Source organism: Bombus affinis, chromosome 12, assembly GCF_024516045.1.
Source record: "Bombus affinis isolate iyBomAffi1 chromosome 12, iyBomAffi1.2, whole genome shotgun sequence".
NCBI lineage: Eukaryota > Metazoa > Arthropoda > Insecta > Hymenoptera > Apidae > Bombus > Bombus affinis.
Window position 1 is genome coordinate 7,745,562 of NC_066355.1, and position 22,713 is coordinate 7,768,274.

A 22,713-nucleotide genomic window follows, 5' to 3' on the forward strand; every position below is an offset into this window, starting at 1 on the left:
TTATTTTTCATGCTGCGAAAGAACAGTCCATTGTTATGCCATCTCTTTCTTATAATTTTTTAAGAAAACATTTGCCAGTCTATGTTTATATAACATTCTGCTTTTGTATTTTTCTTGCAGGATATACTAACATCATTCTAGAAAAAAAAATACTGCGATGGTCGGTGTACGGAAATCGTTTCTTCTTTTACTACGAAAAAAAGCTAATTGCTAGCTATAGTATCTATTGTGACAAGCAGGATCGAAGTTGTTCTTTTTGAACGATTAAAATACTTATGGTTCGTTCCTCCGGAAAGCAAAGAGTACACGATGGAACCTCGTTGTCAGGCGAAGATAGAAAGTGATTTCGATGGGACAGAAAATCGCGCGTGTAATGCCACCCGGTTGATTCATTTCATTAGACACGCAGCGAGGACGTGACGCGCGATCGGCTTCGACCCTTTTACGATCTGACAATTCTTCGATCATTTCGACGCCGCTGGTAAGAGGAAAGCGTGACGAAGATGACGCTGGTCCACGCTGTTCTGGCCACACGCGCTAATTAAAGTTCGCGCGACGATGATACATACCGCGTCTTGCTTTTCTCGGCGAGCTGAGTCGCGAAGAATGCTTGCTAAATTATTGATTGTACACCTAATTAATGTTCTAGGAGATGCGACTGTCGAGCATCGCGGTATATCGATTACATAACGTAAATTCTTTCTCGTGGCAAACGATTAGCCTAATTAACAATGACAGTTGGACAGTGAAACGTTCGACAATTAACCGAACCAAATTCAACTGCTTGCGAAGTACGAATGCAAATTCTTTTATTGCGTTCGCTATCGGGGATTGTATTGGGGGAAAAAGAAAATAGAAAACAGATACCACGGACGTTGACAACGATGACAGGAATTTATACAGTGGGTGGTCGACGTTTCTAGGCATCGTTCGACAGCCAAAAAATAACTTTGACAAAAATATCGTTACGACAAATAATACGGTCGCCTTTTGTCTCGGAACAATGGCTGAAATATAAGTATCAATGGAAATATTAATATCGCATGAATGAGAGGTACGTGATATCTCGGTTTAAATACGCGCCTGTACAAATCATCGTAGCGTCGGCTCTACCTAGTGGCAAAATCGACCAGATCGAAGCGAAGTTAATTAAACCGCCGGTCGATATATCGAAGATGTTGGTTTATTAATCGATAACTCCGTTGATTAGAACACAGCGGGTGAAGTTGCACGAGTTGTGTCATCAATCTCTTTCCAGTCATTCTCTCCGATTCTCCTCAAACGTATTCTGTTGCAACTAGAGATTTGTACTATTTTTAATAACATTGTACATCAACCAATAAAACAACACTAGATTGCGCCAAGAAAAAAGAAACTGGTAAACGAAGCAGGAGTATCGCAGAAACGCTCTGGCTGTCTAAGAAATTCCGCAGAGTTTCACGGAGATTCGAAAGAAAAATCCCCCTTGGCTCTCGCTCCAAAAATCCGCGAGAGGAAGGAACTTGACTTTCTCTTTTTTATTTTGGCAAGTCGTCGTACGATTCGTAAATACGACCCGAGAGTTTGGAAAGAGTAGAAACTACGAAAGAGTCCGATGAACAATGAAGAGAAAGAATCACGCGGAGAGAAGACAAGAACAAAGCGAGAACGGACAAAGAGATAAGGAGGAAGGAGGAACGAAGTCGTTGATCGAAGCAGAACGAAGATAAAGGATAAATCTAGAGGGACAAGAGGATAGAGAAAACGCTGCGTGAAGAAGAATGAAGAGGATCGAGGCGGAGGGTGCGTTGGGAAAACGCAGGCAAAGAAAGACAAACCGATGGAACGTAAGAGAAAAGAAGGGAGAAATCCGAGTTGGATGAGAAACAAGGGTGCAAAGGAAAGGTGGGAGAAAGAAAGAAAGCGTGGGTGGATAAAGCGAAACGGAGTCGGAGGTGGGTTTATCTCGCTCATCCTCGTTAAAACCCTTCGCGGCCCACCCCTTTCTTTCTGCCGGTAGTTCGTTCTTCTTCCTCTTCGGTTTCTCTTCTCTTCCTTCAGCTCGAATCGCAGCCCTCTCTTCGCGCACCAACAGACGACGACGACGACGATGACGACGACGACGACGACGACGACGACTACGACGACGACGACAACGACGACGACGACGACGACGACGACGACGACGACAACGACGACGACGACGCGCGACTGCGCTCGCTTATCTGTGTTTGCGTGCGTTCGTCGGTGTATACGTGTGCGGTATACCCGGTAGGCATCACCGGTTCGTTGTAGCACGCTCTATTAATTAAAAAAATGGGGACTCCGAGGAATGCTGGTCAACGACGGGGGGTGAGAGCGCATCAACACCTCCGTAATTGGAGAGGGATGGAGGGAAGAATGAAGATTTCGTTGCTCTAACTACGCTCCTAATGATTCTTTAATCATTCCTTAATGTCACTCGGAATCTCTCGTTTTTCTTTCTGTGTGCGAGGCAACACTGAATTTTCATCGTTACGCACACCCTCGACTTGTCAACTTCGACACACGCGTCTCTGAGCCTTTTCCTACTATTCTTTCGCTCTTTATATTTCGACATCTTTTCCTCTCTTTATTAACCCCTGCGTACTTTGTCGTCTTTGAACGAGGTAAATGTAGCCTGCTTTGAAACCAGGATTGTTTAATTTGCCACGTTTTGTTCTTTTTCTAGTACAAATATCGTACCGTGCATTTTAGATCTCGACTTGGCCATTGTCACAAGTTGCGACTGTTATCAGAAACATTGTTCTTGTTATATCGTGAACTCTGGAGATCGACTTAAAATATCTATCAATCTAATACTAGCGTCTTCGCCACCAACTCTAACAATTACTTACAGCGTATTCGCGTGTCTATCTGATAGATCAATACGAAATCAAGGAAGAGTTAATATTTAAAGAATCGGGTGATAAGCAACGTGGATCTTGAAATCAATCCATAATCTAACTAAATTATGCGATGACATATCTATAGACTAACCTTGAGATCCATATCGCTCCTTACTCGACTACTCCAATACCAACCCTAAATAATTGTTCCGGTAGTAAAGCGAAAAAGAATTTTCTATGGAAAAACGCAGACTTCCGGCGAGCCATCTCGATTTTCTCTAAACGTAGCCAGGAAAGAAATCTCTTTTGGAGAGCGTGCTCATCTTCCTCCGTTTCAGGTTAGGTACCTTCGATATAACGAAGGGTGGTGGCTAAAACAAAGGGCCGGTCGCGGGTTGGTCGATAGTCCACGGCCGCCAATCAGGCGAGACCTCGCCAGCAACCCTCGTCCTTGCAACTTGCTATCCGCCGAGGGTGGGTTACACCACGGGGAGAGTTTGCTCATCCCTGTAGGAGAGGAATTCCCGAGAACGAGGATGGCCAGGGTGTCTCGTCGCCAGGGTTACGACTCGATGGCGAAGACGACTTCTTCTCCGTGCGTTCCTCGTCTGTGTCTACGCCTATGGCTCTGTCTATATTTGTGTCTGTTTTCCTCGTGTTTGTCTTGCTAGGAAACGCCTCGAAAATGGTGAACTCGAACGTCCCGAAAATGGTGAGGGGAAAAAGACGAACGATCTCATTGTCCGTCGAATAATCGAACTACCGTCGCATGTTTGGTAACAGTTATTTAAGCTGATTTCGTAAGTCGAGTTAGAAAGATAGGGGAAGATAGGGGTGCGTTTGAATCGGAAATAACTGGCCGCCTCCTGTCTCAACGTATCTCGTTTATTCAACACTTACTTTTATCATACATCCTTACGCGTAAGATCTACATAAAAACTTATTAAAACGAGCTTAATCATATGTTCATAACTGGTTCTGGGCTGGGGCAGCTTCGCGTGGCGCTTCGGTGCACGGTGTTCCCGTTCTAAAACAAAAACATCCAACATAACGTTAATATCTTATTCAATTCACATAGCTGTATTTTTATATACACGCGTATCAAGGTGTCGTGGCCACGACGAAGCATTTGCATACGTCGTATTTATTATAGCGTTTAGTTACATATCGATTAATTAAATCCAACCGTGTTGGTCGTATTGTTCAGAGTGGTAGTATACTTTCATACGGTTACGAAAATGTAATATCGTGGAAATGAAATGTAGATGAAATCCGGTAAGAGAAACGCCTCATCGAAAAACGAGGACACGTGCAAATACTTTTTCGTAGCTGTTGTAGATCTTAAAGCAGTTCTAAATGTAAGAAAGATACATCGGTTTAAGTTACTGAAAAGGTTTTACGTGACGAGAACTCGCGGAAGATAACGCGTGACGACGAAAGGGACGAAAGAAGAAAGGTACGAGAGGGAAAAGGGACACAGGGGTTCTGCTTTTATGGAGCGGACAAACGAGAGGCAATCGCTCGATCGGTGATCAGCCTTCAGTGACACCGTCGAAGTGGCAATATTAATTTATTTCTCGCTGTGCCTACCGACCCGCCGGGACTTGCGCGCAAGAAAATAAAAAAATTGTCAGTCTTCGCGATTCTGCGGATCAACGATCATCGATTGTTCCGAGGCGTCAAGCTAGAACGATCTCAGAACCGTTATTAACCCGTTCGTCCCGTGGGGCGCCCCTTCCTTCATCGCGTGCCATTTCTACACGAGCAGCACGCGTATCTCGTAATTAATAATTGCGAGTAATTACCCCTATCCCGTTCCCCGAAGATACATCCGCGATTTAGGAGCAGATATCGATCCCGTGCTTTAATTTCCCCTGACAGGGACGCTCCATGAACTCTGCATAACGAACAATGCACGTGCATTTCGACCTATGTTTTTTTAAATTACTTCATTCATTGGTTCGCTTATTTATTTGTGGGATTAACGCGATTGCTACAGAAATTACTGTGATACAAGTGGCAAAGAGCGTTTCAAAGACAGTAGATTAATCTTTCATTAGACAAAGTTGATAATGTTAGTTGTTCGATTTATTCGATCAATTCATATGTCGCGGAATATCGTCTTCTTCTTGGACGTTTCGACGTTACATTTAGAAAGAATAATTTAGCGATATCCAGCTTTGAATACTTTACTTGCAAACGTAATATCTAACATTATTCTTGCATCGTTTAATATCTGGAGATTGAAATTGTTAAGCTTCGTATCCCATTGAAGTAAGAGTGAATGCGACGCGCAACGTGTTCGCTAACTCGACGAGGAAAACAGTGGGTTTCGTAATCGGGCCGCAATGAAACGGGCAAAGCGAAATCAATCGGTCACAGAGGAGGCCCTGTGAACCGGAGAATAAAGAGACGAGAAAATAAGGAGAAGAAGAAGATTACGACGAGTAAGACGCGCGCATCATCTCCAAAGGGCCGTGACAAATGAATTTTTATTAAGCCCCGTTCCTCCGCAGCTTATCAGCCGATCCGATTGGCACAATAGTAGCGAACGAACGAGAGGCCGGCAATATCGAGGAGACCCTCCTTCTCTAACCTCCTCCACCCTCTGTAATTATTTTTACGAGGGTGAGAAGCCCGGCTGGCGCTGACAGGCTCGCGGCCCGGAGGTGGAGAACTAGCTGACGGAGACACGGCGAGGATGAAGCCCAGAACCAACCAACCGTTCCATCAAACAGAGACACGAACCGGTGAAACAGGTAGAGAAACGGATTCCATCCCTTTCTACGCTTTTTACGCTCCGCTCCTTCGAAGGCGGGGGTGGAAAAGGCGGATGGCAGTACCGCCGAGACAAAGATTCGTGTCATTGGCAGTGTCTCGACTGGCCGGGAACTGACAACCGAGACACGTGGCTGGAACACCTGCCTAGAGGCTGAAAAACGTGCCTGACCGTTTCGCGGTTCCGTCTCGCGTCGTTTCTTCGGTAACCTTGCGCGTCTGAATTTAACGATTCCTTTTATCGGCAATTTGGATAGATAACGTTTTCAATGGATACCACGATGAAGTGAAGATCGGAAGATGTGGAGAAAGGAACCTGTTTCGAGCTTTGATTCAATCTATCGATCTACTTTAACAATTAGACGGAAACTATAATGCGAATTGATTCTATATCAATAAATTTCACGGCCAATAAGAATAAATAGATACCATGGTAGAATGGAAATTGCACCGATACTCGAGTGATACATTGTTGCATCGATACAGAAGCGTGTAGAAAGAGGAAACTGTTTCGAGCTTCGATTCAACAGGCTGATCTATTTCTCGATCAGAGACCGTGATTCAATTTTACTTTCGTAGAGTTCAGTGGATAATAAGAACTTCTAAATGAATAATACGATAGAATGTACTCGTAAATTGTGAGTTGAATTGTTGTAAAAATAATCTGTAGAGAAAGAGAAAGAGAGAGAGAGAGAGAGACAAATCTGTTTCGAGCTTTAATCGTACAGGTTGATTTATTTCTCCATCAGAAACCATGATTCAATTTTACTTCCATAGAGTTCAGTAGATAATAAGAATTCCTAAATGAATAATATGATAGAATATACTCGTAAATTGCGAGTTGAATTGTTACAAAAATAATCTGTCGAGAGAGAGAGAGAGAGAGAGAGAGGCATCTGTTTCGAGCTTTAATCTTACAGGCTGATCTATTTGTCGAACGAAACTCTGATTTACACCTGCGAACTAGTCACGATAAAACGTAGCTCGCAACGCAAAGGCTTAATTTTACTCTTGCAGAACGAGTTTCGATTTTACGATTTCGCGAAGATCCTACCGTAGCCGATTCTCTCTATATATATCTCTATATAGAATTCGGTTGGGAGATGCGTTATTTCGATCCTAGCAGGATGATTCGGACAGAAAGAGGAGGAGAAGAGGAGGGACGAAGGATGACTCGACGAGAAACGGCCGTTCAGCCATCGAGCGCGATGTGCCCGCTCTCTGGTTCAATTTCTGGCGTCAATTAAAAAGTGACGCGGACCGAGGAAAATCAGTAATTAACGAACCAGCCACCTTCGGCTCTTCGCTCTTCCCAGCCTCCTTCTACGATTTTGCTACCAACGTTTTCGCCACTCGTCTTTAATCGTTCCTCGATAAGTCCACGACTGTCCTATCTCCGATCAAAATTATTCAAAATAAAAATAACCATCTATAAAATAGCACGAAACTCGAAGCACTTTTAATTTATCCAGTAAGAATTTAAGAATTTCGCGTGTTAGGCTATTGTAATTTTTTACGATCTTTCCGTTAAATTTTAACTATTAAATTGTACTCTATCTCTGTTACGATATATTCCGTTGTTTGAGAATCTCAAAGGAAGAAAACTGCATTAGTTATGAGATGATCGCAACGTAAGAACCTTCGATCTTCGTGGCTGCAAAGTAAATTAATTCCAACGAAACCTGTAGTGCCCGTATGGATATCTCGATTTATTCTTAATTCACTGAATTTACATTTGATCTTCGGTGCGAAACATTCGCCTTTTTCATGTTGCAAAGATGCAAAGTAGATTAATCTTAACAATTGCATCGAGTCGCACTCAGCCAATCGTGAACCACGGGCCATCGTACCAAAGGAGCCCTCCTATCGCGGCTACAAACAAAACAACGAGTAGGATGGACAAATCAAGGTGTAACCTCGTTCCCGAGGCAACCGGGCCAGGTATCGGGCGTTAATGATGCCTCATCCTGTGACAGGGAAACGGTCAGCCGGGATTTGGCATCGTCGATAAAAGGGAGAAGCCCCGAGCGGGGCAGCAGGAGGCGAGTCCAGCTCAAGTTCGTTACACGCCGTGACTCGGCAGAGACGGCTTCTCCAAGGTGCCAAGCCTTCCCCGCCACCTTCGACACCTTTTTACCTCGCGTCGGGTCGCTCGTCATTAGCACTGGCCCGTAATTGCCAAATTCACGGGTCCCGAGGCCCGCGGTCGCGCTTAATCGGCCGATTACACACTGCCCTAGGCGAAACGTCCAGGGATCGCGATCGTTTCTTTCGATAAACGTTCGGCCCATTGTCCAGGATGGGGCTCGATCGCGCTCGATACCGTCTGCATGGACGATTGTTTGCTAGATTTCATAAGATCGCGTCGCGATAATTAATTGGCTGTCCCTCAAGGTGTTGTACTTGCTTCTTCGATCAATACGTTGAATAATTTTGACCACAGAGTACATGGAAATGATTTTCTTCGTTTTTCAAGGAAGTTGGACGATTCGATAGAATTATTACTATTCGGGGTAGCAGTTTCGAAAATTATTTCAGAGGTATCGAACGGTCGATAACCCTTGATATTTCTATACCATCTGTCTCGACGATTGCTTGTCAGAATATAGAAACTAAATCGCGATAATTAATCGGCTTTGTAATGTACTTGCGTGTCTCGATCGAATGTGTCGCACAATTTGTAGACGAAGTGTGTAGGAATAATTTTATCATTGCGGAAGAAAAAAATTGAAAAATTTGGCGAGATCAAACGATCTGGTATTCGCATCCACGTCGCGAATTATTTTATACCGGAGACGATCGTTTCTCTGATACTGTTTGCTCCGGCGTTTGCCAGACTTCACGTAATTAACGATTATGGATAATTAGCTGTCGCTCAATGTGGCGTACTTGCACTTCTTCTCTTCGAATTTGACGACAGAGTACGTAGGAACGTCAATTTGAACTTGTGTTGTAAGCTGCGAGGAGAATTGGACAATTCGATGGAATTGAACTCTACTTTGGATACCAGTTTCAGAAATTGTTTTATACTAAAAACGATCGCAGCCACTCTCGAGTTAAGAACTGAAAAAGTTTCAGGGAGAATCCACGGTCGAGGAACGATTTATCACGGGACATCTCCGAGGCCGGTTTAATATCCTGGGCAAAGAGCAGGCTGTATCGCAATTAACCACGTCGACGCGAAAGGAATCGGTCAGAGATGATTCGTCGGAGGGTTGTGGAGAAGTGGACTCGGTATACGTAAATAGAGAGGTGTACGGAGAGAACGCGCGAAATCGCGGCGAAGCAGGATCATAGCTTTTTGCCAGCGAAGGAGAAGAAAACGGGCTCTGCAGCTAATTACCTGAAATAACCCATTAGTCCTGTATACACGAGGAATTACGGAGCAAAGAGCGAGACAGGGGGATAGATGTTTCATCTCTGACGAGTCAATCTTTGTCGAGGAACCAGCAGCTCTCGTTCCTTTGCTCGGACCTTGTTGTTTCCATGAATCAGCGAAAATCCGCCACCGAGGAAAATCGGCGTCGCGACCTCAGCTTTCGATCGACGTTACGCGCAAATCGATTACGAGTAATTATTGCGTCGACGTGACTATCTTGAATTAAGCGTTGAGAATTACGAAAGGTTTTATTTGAAATTTCGTCAAATTTTTCCCCGGCGTATCGTAACATATTCGAATATGAATTTGCTGCGTCTTAAAGCGTATCGAAGATCGAACTGGTGGCAACTGGGATTCGCAGTTGTAGAGTAGGCAATAAATTCTAGCTGAAGGCGAAAATTTCGAGCGTGTCAGTTTCAGAGGATCGAGGAAACGAGAATTGCTAAGGGGATGAATCGAGAGAAGCAATCATCGGCGATTTCATAGCTGTCGTTTGTACTGGAAGCTCCTGAAGCCCGTTTCAAGGTTCCTGCGGTATCGAACGAAGATCCGTGGAATGACGAGGCGCATTCTCGTCTTACCCTCCCAGCTTTCCCTTTCGAAAAAATTCACGATGACACCTTATCCTATGAGCCGGCCTCTCTGGTCATTCTACCCCGTCTAACGTTTTAATTTTTAATCAAGCCCAAAGGGAAACCGATTCGTTAAAGATCGAATAATTCTACTAATTATAAAACGCACGAGAATTATCAATTGCAATAAGTAACGATAAAAATTATTCAATTTTGGACAACGAAGAAACGAAGCGTCGTTTAAGTCGAAACGAAACGGAAGGTGTCCTTTTCCCAATTTAACTTCGAATATTTCTCTCTACCGGTAATTCTTCTTAATTTACATTCTTTGCTAATTAAATTCTCCGATTTTGGATCGGTGAATCGATCGACCCTGCGTCTAGCTAAGCCGAACGGCACGAACTCGTCGTATAAGTCGAAACTGGGCCAAAACACTCAATCGGCGACTTTAATCCGACTTGGAGAATCCGGCCACGGCGTTAGAGAGTCCGCTGGTGAGATGTTCGATTGCACGAAGATATTCAGGTAACGTGGATGTGTCACGGTGATCTCGATTGAGGCGTTCCAATTGCCACCTTGAATCAATTAATTCCCGTGTAATTGCCTTCTCGGTTGGACCGACCCGATGTCCATCGTTTCTCAGGCTGAAGAAACGTGTCCTGTAGGCAACTCTTTTCACCAGACTTAGTAATTTTGATTAATCTCGACGATCTACTTGCGTAACGTTATATCAACGATTTATCGATGACCGATATTAGCGTTATCAATTTTATTATTAAGCTCCGTTAACGTTAAACATAAAAGTATCTACGTATGACACGTGATCTTATGAATTGTTCCTTACTTCGTTGTTCCTTAAATCGTTCTTTACAATTATTTATACATCTCTCACGTTTATTGCCCCTTTTGTATACTAACACGTAATGAGTGCTACTTTTCAATTCCATCGATACGAATTTTTCCTTCAACAGCGACTCTAGTAACGTAATGAAAATAATATGAGCTGTACTTCGATCGAATTTAAAAAGGATAGGTTGAACATAATTTTTTAAGTAGAATATACGATCCCATTTATGGTAGAATCGTATATTCCGATAAATCTAATGACGTAAGAATAATTACTCATATCAAAAGAATGAATTTTTCTTATTGATAGTAAGAGTAACGATACTTTAATCCCTACGATTACCAGAAAAAAGTGATCCAATGATGATAACGATACGATGCTTTTATCGATCACCGTCGATTATCGCTATGGTAATCGCTGCATGGAAGCATCGCGAAGACAAACCGATTCGAGAATCAGTCACGCGGAACAAGCTTGCCTATGCAATTAACGAGGAAACTGTGATGACAGGATGCGCATAAATCCGCGGCTTATCTAATCTCGTGATGAAGAAAGAACTCACCGTCAGGCGCGAAACAATCAAGGAGCTTGATCCTTCGGTGCTGAAGAGGTTCGAGTTCGCCGTGCCGAAGGACGCTCACGTTGGCCAGGATTCTTGTACGCGCACGTTGCTCGTCGCGTTCCAATCCCTGAAACACACACCACGAACACGTCTGAGCGATCAGTCGAATCCTTGCGGATAATCAGCGTGATCGAGAGACTGTTATCTGGTGATAATTAGTGATATCACGTCTGGATTCGATATGATATATTTAACAGCGTACTCGCTTCCCTTGCACGATTGCATATATGTATATACATATTTTTTGTCTGATTCGAGAAAGCGATAAATAAAAGTCAAAGGAGGAGGACAGCGCGTAGAGAGCTCAAGGACAATTGTCAAAGGGAAGTTTGAAGGTTCGAAATTTCTTGCGAGCGGGATCAAGCACGCGTTCGAGGTCCTTGTTATAGATCTTCGTCGAGGTGTGAAAATGACGGATGGCCGTAACGAGACGAGAGAGCCAAGGCAGAAACTCCTTTTCTCCTCGCCTCCTTTCATTTACTCCCCGCACACGAACGTCACGCGAGAAGAAGTAATGAGCCAGCTTCGTTACTTAACGCCACGCAAGTCGTTTCACGCCCACGCGAGAAACAACTTTGAGGGGCCCAGATTGATTCGAGAATGACAGTTACGTCGTCACGTCGTCCCTGCTTTATTAACCACGAAATCATTCGCTATCTCGTGCAGGCTGAATCATTACGGTCCATCTTTCTTTGTATCTCAAAGCATCTCCGATTGATATTAATAAATTTATGTAAAAGGAAGGTGCGTACGACGAATGTGCCTGCCGAGGAAAATCGTCGTTTGAACTTAAAAATCGGTGTAGATCGCGTAGCTCCAACGAGTTAATTAGATAGAAACTGTTTTTGTCGTTAACATTACGAACATAAAATTTTCTCTCATCTTCGCTGTCCGAGCGTTGCACCATCAGCCTACCGCTATTTTCTGCCACTGCAAAAATTATTTAAATGGAGGAAAAACGGAAAGGCTCTATGTTTTAATTAGTGACGACTTTTTCTTGAAAACGACATAAAGAATCTTCCAAAGTAATCGTAGAAAACAAACATTATTACGAACGAGACGTTTCTGTTTTATTACTCGTGAAATAGTTCGCTATCTCGTATCGGCTGGTTCATTATGGTCCAGCTTTCTTTATAATTCAAAGCGAGTACGACTTAAATAAATTTCTTCAAAAGGAAACACATCGCATCCCGAAGAAGACCAAAAAACGAATTGTATTATACATTGTGAGAGACAAGCGTGACTTCATCCTGGTTAGTTACGTTTCTGCGATCTAAAGAATATTTCTCTTTGAAAGGTAATTTTACCGCAGAAGCTAAGTACGATTCAGAGCTGCTTAATTTTCTGACGAGTAACGTCTCGTTATTTGACATCTCTCGCACCGACACATATTAGAAAGATGCTTGATGAACCAATCGGAGTTACGTTCCCTGTCGAATTTCAGCACCGATGCTCGCCTCTGGAGAAACATGACAGTCGCGTCGTCGATGTGACAGCGAGTAACGATCCAGCTTCGTTAACATCTCTGGCACATCATTCTTCTTGATACATTTCGAGAACATCGAGAGGGATTCGCGGCCAGAACAGCGGCTGCCAAAGGATCGGTAAATCCGAGGGAACACTTAACGTTCATCGATATTTCTATGCGAACGTTTCCACTCGAGATTCATCAAACTATTACGAATACGATCGACAAGTAGAACAAAGACGATAACAGAAGAGGAAATAAAGATGGAGCTGAGAAATTGTACGATATTCGGCGAAAATATGTCGATGATCCTTGTGCCATCTTTGTTTTCCCTCGTTCAATCGATCAGAGTAAGATACTTAATCTTAATAAAATTTCATAACGGCCTACATAACTTGACCTGAAAGATAAAAGAAAATGGAAAATTTCAAGCATATCAGCGTATCTTGAAAAATGAAAGAGATATTTCAACTAAGAAGCACAGCTGAGCCGAGCACCGACTTATTCGTGTAAACGAGGTTCTAAATTCTTCAGATTTAGCAGCAGCTTCAAAAATCTATCGGCGAACCGTGAACACGATCCACGAAGAGCAGAAGAAGTCACGAGACGAGAAAAAGTAGAGCAGAGAAAAACGAGGCAAGAGCGAGAAAGGGAGAGGCAGAAGGGAAAAAGGGAGCAAATAAACGCGAGAGACGAGACGGCTGAGCAGTCTGAGAAGATGGGAGAGAAAAGGAGAGCAGAAGAGAGGAGGATGCGCCTTTATCAGCCAGCCCAAAGACCAACCAGACTGGGGCCAGGCTAACCAACCAGAGGCATCCTTCAGCTACGGATGCTCAGCTGGTACGAGCAGCGCGCACCGTAGACGCCGACGCTGTCGACGCCGACGGCTAATGAGCAGAACCTCAATGATACCCGACAAATGAAAAATCAGCTTCCCCTAATTACGGGATCCTTAGCAACGTTGCATCTTGATGACGTCTGCCGCGCCGTTTTCGGCTTAACCCACGATCTTATTCGTTTTTCCTCGTCTTTGATTCGCGGCCGCGTTAATTAGAGCCGACCGAACTTCGCGTTCCTGGTTGCCGCACGGTTTTTCGAATCCACCTCGTCACAATGATAGATACGCGTGCAGCATGATCGCGCACGTATCTTTATCTTCCATCCAAAAATTTGGAGGCAATAGGATTTTCGAAAATCGGAATTCGCGAGTTTGAGAAATTTTATTACAAGCGTCGTTTTAGCTTTCTCTCGCCACGTATATTTCGACACGTTAGGATCTTCGAAGGATCAGGAATTTTAATATTTCCTTGGATCATTTCAATTCTTCTCTGTCAATTTGGTGGTAATAGCATCTTCAAAGTACTAGAAATTACGATTGTCGGATATCTTATTATCTGTTCATTGTTTGGCTCATTTAAATTCTTCTTTATCAATCATTCGGCGATTTTCAAGAATTAGGAATTGCGATTATGGCAAATTTTGTTGGATTATTTAAGATCCTTTTTGCCACAAATTTGCAGATATTAGGACGACCTCGTATTTTTTAAATATCGATATGAAATCAGTGGAAAAAAGCAAATTCTCTTTTCGGAGACGGCGACTTTTTGGTGGGCAACCGACTGGGCCATGAATCCCATTAGCTTTCGATTTATACGGCGACACGGGATTGCGTCCAGTTGGGTGGGACTGACCAATGTAAAAAAACGCGGGGGTGTCTACCCTCCTCCGACGACCACAACAGTCCGGTCCATTGTTCGAAAAAAATTAACTCTGGACTTTTATTTACTACCCTGCCGGCCGGCGCTCGAGCTCGCGCTTCTGACCCTGACGAGACGACTACCGATCGATCGCGAAATTTACATTTCCCCTCGTGAACGAAATGGAGGGCACTATAGTTTTATCTTCGAATAAGAATTCTATACAACTGTGATTATTTGAAAAATTACGCACAAAATTAGAATAATCGCGGTATCCGCGTCCAAAGTTATGACTAATATTTTCTTTGCCATAGCTAAACAAATGTAAACGTGTATTAAATCGAACTTCCGAATAACGAAACATAGGTAAATTAGATCGGTAGAAATTACAACAGCAAAAATTTTCGTCCATTTAATGTACGAAGATCAGATGAGAAAAATATTACTACGCAAGTTACACGAATAACTTATTAATTAAGTTAACTAAACACATAAATGTTATATATTTTTCAATGTTCAAAGAGAGCACGAGAAACAGATATTTAACCCACAAATCAAATACGAAGATAGTTTCGACGTGAAATTAATGGAACATATCGAGTTTGAAAATTGCTGCTCTTCAATGGGAAGGAAATACGACTTGTCGTGTTTTTCACCTGTGGCCTTCGAATTATTTTCAACCGAATGTCGTTTTACTTCCTAGTAGAATTATAAAAACGAAACAAGATAGTGCATGTAGAAAAATATCGCGACATTCTTCCACAAAAGTTTCCAACCATATCTGAGTTAAGCAAAAATTTGCCTTCTCGGCAATTAATTTCGTTGTTGGAAACGGAGGATCATGGAGGACCGGAGTTTCCTTCGTGCTATTCCTCGTGCACCACTTCTCTGACGCTTTTCAACCGACTCCTCCTCTGGATAGGCCGAGAGAGAGTTTGTGAACGGGACAGGTTCATGGGAAAAAGAGAGGGAGAAAGGAACGTCCGCGGAACGATGGTCCGCGCCGCTAGTTTTTATGAATTCCGGTGCGACGGAACTTCCGGCTAGCGACCTCATCTCCAAACCACCCAACCTACCAGTCACGTTTTTACTCCGTTTTCCCCGGCCAGACCTCCGTCGATTCTCGATCGGCCGTGACATCGTCGAGCTACATTAATAACTGACCACGTTACTCGTCGCCGCGTTTTTATCGCCATCGATCCATCATTTCTCCTCTATTTTCTGCTAATCCTACTTCTCGTCTCCCGATACTTTTTGCCCACCTAGTCAGCGTCGATCGTCTCGTTATACTCGTCCGCTGTGTTTCCGCCTACCCCTCTACTTCTTCTCATTTCATTCTTCTCCCCTCACACCCTTTTCAAATTCATTTTATTACCCTCTAATTTGTCGAGTCGTGGTCTTCGTGTAATCGATGCGATTCTACAGACACGCTCGAATATTTGTGACGATTTCGTCGATCTTCGTGCAACCATATCGATGCCAATCGTTGTCGCGAATGCAAGCGAGATCGTAAAGGCAATTAACCGAAGGCTATATAACATAAACGAACATTGTTCGTGTTTGTCTTTTCCACGGAAAACGATACAATACCGCGATGTGTTTGATCTCTGTCCAACGTATAAGTATTTCAACTTTTCTCGACGAAATATTCATCGTATTACGCAATTTACCGCAAGTGTATGCGTAACTATATCGTAAAAGAACAGGAATAAATCACGAAATCGTTGGACCATCGCGAAGACTGTTTTGCAGAATCGTTCAATCTTCGTCCGACAATAAGCGAACACATAGATCGTTTTTCGTAGTGGCAAAAAATAATGTTAAGAAACACACGGAAGAAGGAGTAAAAGAACATCAATTAGCATAAAAACCAATGGTGAATTTTTATTTGCGTCCGTGTCGAACGCAACATAATTTTCTAACTACCTCAAAAATACCCCAAATTGCTCCCTCGTGCAGCGTAAGCTCTACATTGGGAAACTTTGTTCTACAATAGATACTTAACATCGTTAGATCTATCCTCGGACACGATCCTCGAGAGCATCTCAAATTACTCGTTTCAGTCCGGGAAACCCGTAAGTTTTAACAACTGACCATCTGCAATAAGAAGTGGAAGATAGGAAACTGTTCGACTGGATCTTGCAAGAGAGCCGTGAGGTGGAGGACACGCGCGAACGTGGGGCGTGCCAACAGCACCCTAGCCGCATCTCGCGTGCAGACCGGCTCGTTCGACAGTCATTACGACGCGATTCGCGAGCAATTAAAGCGAAGTGGCCGGGGCAAACATCGATCAGGAAGAGTGCGCGAGGGGAATCGGTGTACACATCGGGGCTCTTGGCTACCGCGAATAGAAGGCAAACACCGACACTCAAATATTTGCAGGAGCGTGCAAACGGGTCCCGGTATTGTTTCACGGCGCTACTATGTGTAAATTTAATCTTCCGAAGAACTTCGAAAATAAGCGCACGGTCGCTCGCCTGCACGTGCTCAGAGGGGCTGTGAACATGTTTCGAAATGATTTACGGTCTCGTGTCTCCATTTTCTGCTCGCGTTTTAATAAACTTGGTCGAGGGCCTACGCGAAAAATCTTGCTTATTAGTAGACCGGTCAAGTCGACAGGTTTTCCTACAGAGTAGTTCGCGTTTGGAGTTAATTTCGTTTTAATCGACGATACGATCATTTGCCTGAGAAATATATGTAAATATGTATGATGCATGGGAAAATTTGCTCGATCACGGGCACACAGTTTCTATCTGATCGCTTCTGTTTATTTGTATAGAAAATTCAATGTACTGGTGAAACAATCCCTCGTTTGGATATCCCCAAGAACCGATAAACTCATTAAATACCAGCTACTCGATCGTGAATACGTTTCTGAAGCGGGTCAAACGAATTTACAGCGCTTTCTTCGTCCAGTCTGGGATCCACTTGCTAAAGTATCGTCTAACCGGAAAGGCCAAAGGAATCGATAAGAACTGGTTTGAGTGGATGACGATGGATGACATCAGAAGCGCCGGTCTCGGCGTTAACTGGCCCTAAAGCATCGGCCAAACAGATCGGCCAAAGAGTGACACCGCGGTGTTAACTGGCCCGTGGTTTCTCCGCGCTCGTCTCGAGCCCAGAGATCGAGGATACCCTTTCGATGACCCCGAACCAGAAGAAGAAGAAGATAACCGGTGCCGGTGTCCAGGTGTCTCGTGATCGGCCGACAAAGGGCCCTGTGGCAAGAGCTACGGTTCGAAGAGAGTAACGCATGGAAACTGGTCGAAGAGACGTGTCGGCAGAGTCATCCTACCACGTTCTGAAGGGACGCGAGGGAGAAGAAGAACTTTGGTCCTTTTCGACTTGGCGTTCACGGAGAAGGGAGAAGATGAAGATGTCACCTTGGTGAGCCGCGGTGGTGACCTCTGGGCCGAGTCAGCGAATTCCTCTCCGGTTGATCCACGATGACGACTTTATCCCTTTGACACCCTCCTGGCTGACGGGGTTCATGAATGATCGATCGTACGCTTGAATAGTGTTTGTCTATGCGGACGCGTTCCCCGTGCAGTTCGATACGTCGTCGTGATTAGCGGCTACGTCCGAGGCAATTAATCCTCCAACAACTATGTAGAATAGGGTTTGCCGGAGATTCCTCCCTTCTAATTGCTTCGCGATTATTTTTTTAGAAATTCGAAATACACGGAAAGGCGAAGATTATACGGATCGAGGCTATGGTTACAGTCGATGCGTGTTCTATCGAACAGGAATATGTTGCAGCAATCAAATACGTGTACCGTCGATAATAAGAGTTGGCACACCTGCTAGTTTTGCTACGTTTAGAAACGTAGCAACTGATGTAAATTATTGAGCAACCGATTATTCGCTTGATTCTATATTCACGAAGGGTTGCAATATCAAGAGTGTAACAAAATGCTCACTATTTTATTAACGGCTTTTGAATGTTTCACTTTGATCCTCTTTAGTACGCAGCAGTATTTGTTCGATAGAAATTCGCGATATAAGTAGAAACTATTCGGGCAACGTAATAGAAACAGATCGATCAAGGATCGCGTAATCTTGAACGAATAAACTAATCGACCGGACGTTAAACTAGTGAACTGTGTCTACGCGGATTCTTCGAGGCAGGTACACGTGGCAACGTGAGAAAAATCTATTCGGTGGTGGCAAGAGGCATCGTGAAGCAACGAAGGAATGCCATCATCGGGCCACGGTCCACCTAGGAACGTAGCTAATGGGCCCACTTAACGTCTCAAGCATCTCACGAAGACGCGCAGCATCTCCTGGTCCATCTCCGGGCTGTTCTCCGCGCGGCGTGCCACGTTAATAATCGCCAATATTTATTCCGGATTGGTCACGGCTCGGTCCAGAGAGCGATGAGGAGCTAGCTGAAGAATGAGACGACGCCGAGATCGGACCTCGCCACATTGTAACGCCGGAGATTAATATGTACCGTTCACTTTCGTTTCAACCCTGTTGCAGCCACGCCACGCTTCGAACGTCCCCGGATTTCTCCAGCGGGTTTCTTTTCAACAACGAAAACAACGTCCTGGTTTTCTCTTCGTCGTTGGTTTTAGGTTGATCCGTCCGATCGTTTCGCGGATTATCGAATCATCTTTGATTACTTTTTAAAGAGTCTTTCTTTCAGACATACACGGTGTCTCCTTCCGTTTCTCAAATCGATAGTCGTCGATATTTAGAGACTGCTGATTTCGAAGATTCGAGCTCGATAATTTTTTAGCATCCGAAGTATTTCTCCGAAATATTCACGGGGTCTTTCTCTTTTTCAAATGTCGAGCGATTTCAGCTAGAATTCGGGCCTTCTTAAAGAAAGTAGCTCTTTCCTAATTTGAAGGATCTTCGTTAGATTAAAATAATTTATTAGAAGAGTTAACTAGCTGATGGGCAAAAAGAAACGCTTGTACCGTTTGACTGCAGCATGCGAGGGATAATCTCGGTGTGAAGGGACCGAAAGGACGATAAAGTTATTAAGGGAATTAGCTTAAAGGCGATTACCAACTGTCGACAGGTTGACCTAGCGCCTAACGGGCGCTCGATCCACGGCCAACGCTTAATGATTTGTCTCTCGAGCTAATGAGTGTCGGGTCTTAACGCCAGATTAGTGACCTAATCCTTCTGATGAGCGATTCGCGTGTTCGCCACGCGGTGCGACTTAATGTTCGCGTATCTAGCCGCATAATAGACACGTCCACCGCGGCCATTATGACGACAGGTGCCGCTCAACGGTAAACAAATAATGTAATTACGACGCCATTGAAATTGTCCCGTATCTTTCAGCCCATTTAACAGATTGCTCCGTTAAGATTTTCAATTGAAAATTCGAATAAAAAGGTTGCGTAAAAAAATGCCGTGCGTTGGTGTTCCGCGACGTTCCGCCGAATTCGAGACGAGCCGCTAAAATAGCGCGCGTTAAAAACGCGCAGAATAATTTTGAGAGGACGAACGTCGAACGTCGAACGCGAACACGCTCGTGTCTATTTTCGTAAGAATTTTTCAAATATTCATCGAATATCCGAATCGTTCCCATTCGTTTCTGCAGCATGACGAATAAATCAGGCAACTGCGAAAAAGCACGGCGCGTCCAGTCGGTTAATTTCTTCCGAGTTACAGTTTCCAGGATGAAAGGGCGAGCGTGGAATGGGCGGAGGTGATACGGTGTGTCGCTTATATGGGACGCCATGTCCTGCGGACTCACAAAGGGTGAGGATGAATCGCCTCCGGAGAGCCGCAGGACAAATGGGGACATTAAGTCGCTTTTGCGACCTGGTACCAGAGCTACCGGAGTTCTATGCACTACTCCCTCCAACCTTTTCCTTCCCGTCCACGTGTCCGCGATTCCTGGATATATTTTCTTCGTCCTACTATGTAAATCGCCCCGACGATCCCGTTTCTTGCAAAGATTTCGACGCCTATCTCCGATCGCGTAATTCATTCCTCTTTCTACTAGTTTCTCAAACTATCGTAAAGTATTGAGGAGAAGTTGTCGTTCATTAAATAAACTAGGAACTGTCCTGTAACTTTGGAAGAAGGTTGAAAATAATATTCTCCATTCGCGTTTCTAACAATATCTCGAAATATCTCCGAGTATTATGACAATCAAATATTATTAATCGATTTAGAAAGTAAGCTAACTTTGGTAGAAGATCGAGAATACGTTCAGCAATATTTAACTTGTATTTATTGGAAGAGAAAGGAAGGTACAGGTTCCATACTCAAGTGTGCGAAAGTATATCGCTGCGAATATTAGCCGATTATGAATTTACAATACGTTGCAAAAAGTAATTTAGTTTTTTATCTGGCTTTTGTTGGCCTAAATCGTTGCAGCATTTGATAGAAGATAGAGCTTTAGATTGTAACGAGAGAAGCGAGTATTTTCCACCAAAATAATCATTATTCCGATATCAATCATGAGAGGATGTAAAGAAGCGTCGACAACAAGCAAGAAGAGGATTCCGCGCAATGTTTCATCAGCGCTGCGTGCTTTTCTGTTCGCGACTGATTTATATCGAAATGGAAGGTGCGCGTGTCCGTGGCTACGCCGGACGTTACAGTGGCTATCCGATTGCTATCGAGTTCCGGCGGAAAGGAGGAAGCGTCGCGACGAGCTACCCGCTCGTTCTCTCTGATCTATCTTTCCTGCTGGAAACTCAGCGACGACATTATCCGTCCGCAAGGTATCGTTATCGATTCAAAGTCGACGCTGCGAATCCTGCGACCGAATTATTGCACGCTCGTGTGCTCGCTCTGAAGCGCTTCCATAGCGTAGCGAGTGTTTTTCACAATCTCATCGAGCAAAAATTATTTAATAAACCGGACAGGAATTATCTTTTTTTATCTTTATACGTGGTAGATCTTTGTGTGGGGGAAATTTGACAGAAGAGAAGCCAAATTAATAAGAAATAACGCGAAGAATTCGCCGAATGGCCCGAGCTATTTCCTTCGGATGCCAAGGTTTCCATGAATCGTCCGAATATTCGTGAAGGAAAAAATTCCAGGACACCCGGTGGATAGTAGCACAGTGCCGTAGGATGGTTTTCTCGGGGGTAGGAGCGAGGACCTGTCACATTACGGAGTGGAATTTATGTCCGATGCCCAGCGGCGTGACAAGTTGCCGCTGATGAACGGCCCCACCGCGAACTCTTGGCCCTCCTTGAGGATACGAACGGAGAAGGTGGAGAAGGATGAGACCGAAGAGTCCTTCTACTTCTCTCGCTCGTCCTTGGCCTTCCCTTCAAATTTCCTGGAACTTTTCCTCCGGCTTTAATCGTCGCTTCCTTTCACTCCAATTTCTTCGTCCATGACCTATCGTTGATCGTCAGTGAACAAAATCTCTCCAATAATTTCATCGCGGGCTCTCGATTCTCCTTAGCAGCTCGCGATCATAATCTTAGACAGGGCTGTCGTTAATAAACGACGCTACGAAGACTTTGCGAAACACGGACATCGTCGACGAGGAACGTTAAAATTTTGATCGAACTCCAACCCCGAATTCGACTGCATCTGAAAACGGTACATAAACGTCCGCGTACGAGCCTGTCGGTGGCAAACTTGATCCGTAGAACAGAATTCTACCGTAATTGTTATTAAGATTTTGTGGGCGAGAAGAGAGTAGCGACACGATTTTCTGCGAAGCTCGCGATGACGTGGGTGGTGGTGGGTAGGGAAGAACAGCAAACGGAGGGGACAAACAGGACGGGAGGTCCCTGTGGCCGCGGGCTTTTAAAAAAGTCCCATATGATTTTAACGCCCCACGCAAGAAGTCGTTCCCCGTGCTAACGCCGACCGTGCACGGCCTGCCGGTGATAAACACGCCAAGTTACGATTTCTCGGAGCTGGGGGACCTGTGTGGGTCCCCGTGCGTGTCTCGCGAGCATCGAATATCGCGTATCGCGCCTGGAGAAAGCGACGAAATCCGATGGAAACCGATCCAATTCCTACGTCCATCCGATCGTCCATTTTCTTCTCTTTAGTAGCCGTTCGATGGTCGAAAATGTTACACGGATACATACATATATTTGCGTATGGACAATAACAGCAATACGATGATCTGAAAATACAATGCGTCGCAACACGATACAATGCCTACCGTTTCACTTGACTGTTCGTTTGCCACTAGCATTTTACTTATTCTACTTGCTACTGTCGAGCTGCTGATGGAAAATTCCATCGTAACAAGAAGCGTTATTGTTTTTCAAGAATGTCAAGATTTCTCGAAGCTTGCCACGAAACACGGTGAACGACTCTGAAGCGTCGGTTTGCATTTAAAGCGTTCATTAAACTTGACGTAAGCATGAAAATCGTTCCGGCAATAGGACACTTGAAACATCTGTTACGCATGCTAGTCGCATGTGCCGAAATTTCTGTGTGACATACAGGGACCAGAGTACCCAGGTGGTTCGCAGACTTTCCATCTTGCGCACTGACAAAAAACGCACGTGCGTTATCTCTATGTAATGTTCGTAACATACAGTTTGCGATGCTTG

The 22,713-nt window shown here is 44.2% G+C and overlaps 1 protein-coding gene across 19 annotated transcripts in view; it reads right to left on the reverse strand.

Moving 5' to 3' along the window:
• Positions 1 to 22,713, reverse strand: part of LOC126922562 (transcription factor Sox-2) — a 359,193-nt gene that overhangs the window by 8,788 nt on the left and 327,692 nt on the right. For 10 of the 19 annotated variants that reach the window (XR_007712841.1, XR_007712840.1, XR_007712836.1 and 7 more), the window contains one exon: positions 3,716 to 3,873. The exons of 4 other annotated variants lie outside the window; for them this stretch is intronic. Coding sequence is in view for 1 of the 15 variants with exons in the window: in XM_050735267.1 (XP_050591224.1) it covers position 3,873 (1 nt within the window). In the remaining 14 variants the exon portion in view is untranslated. Of the gene's footprint in view, positions 1 to 3,715; positions 3,874 to 10,984; positions 11,112 to 22,713 lie in introns of those variants that run through there. 5 more of the 19 variants (XR_007712826.1, XR_007712824.1, XR_007712834.1 and 2 more) reach the window with 3 other exon arrangements.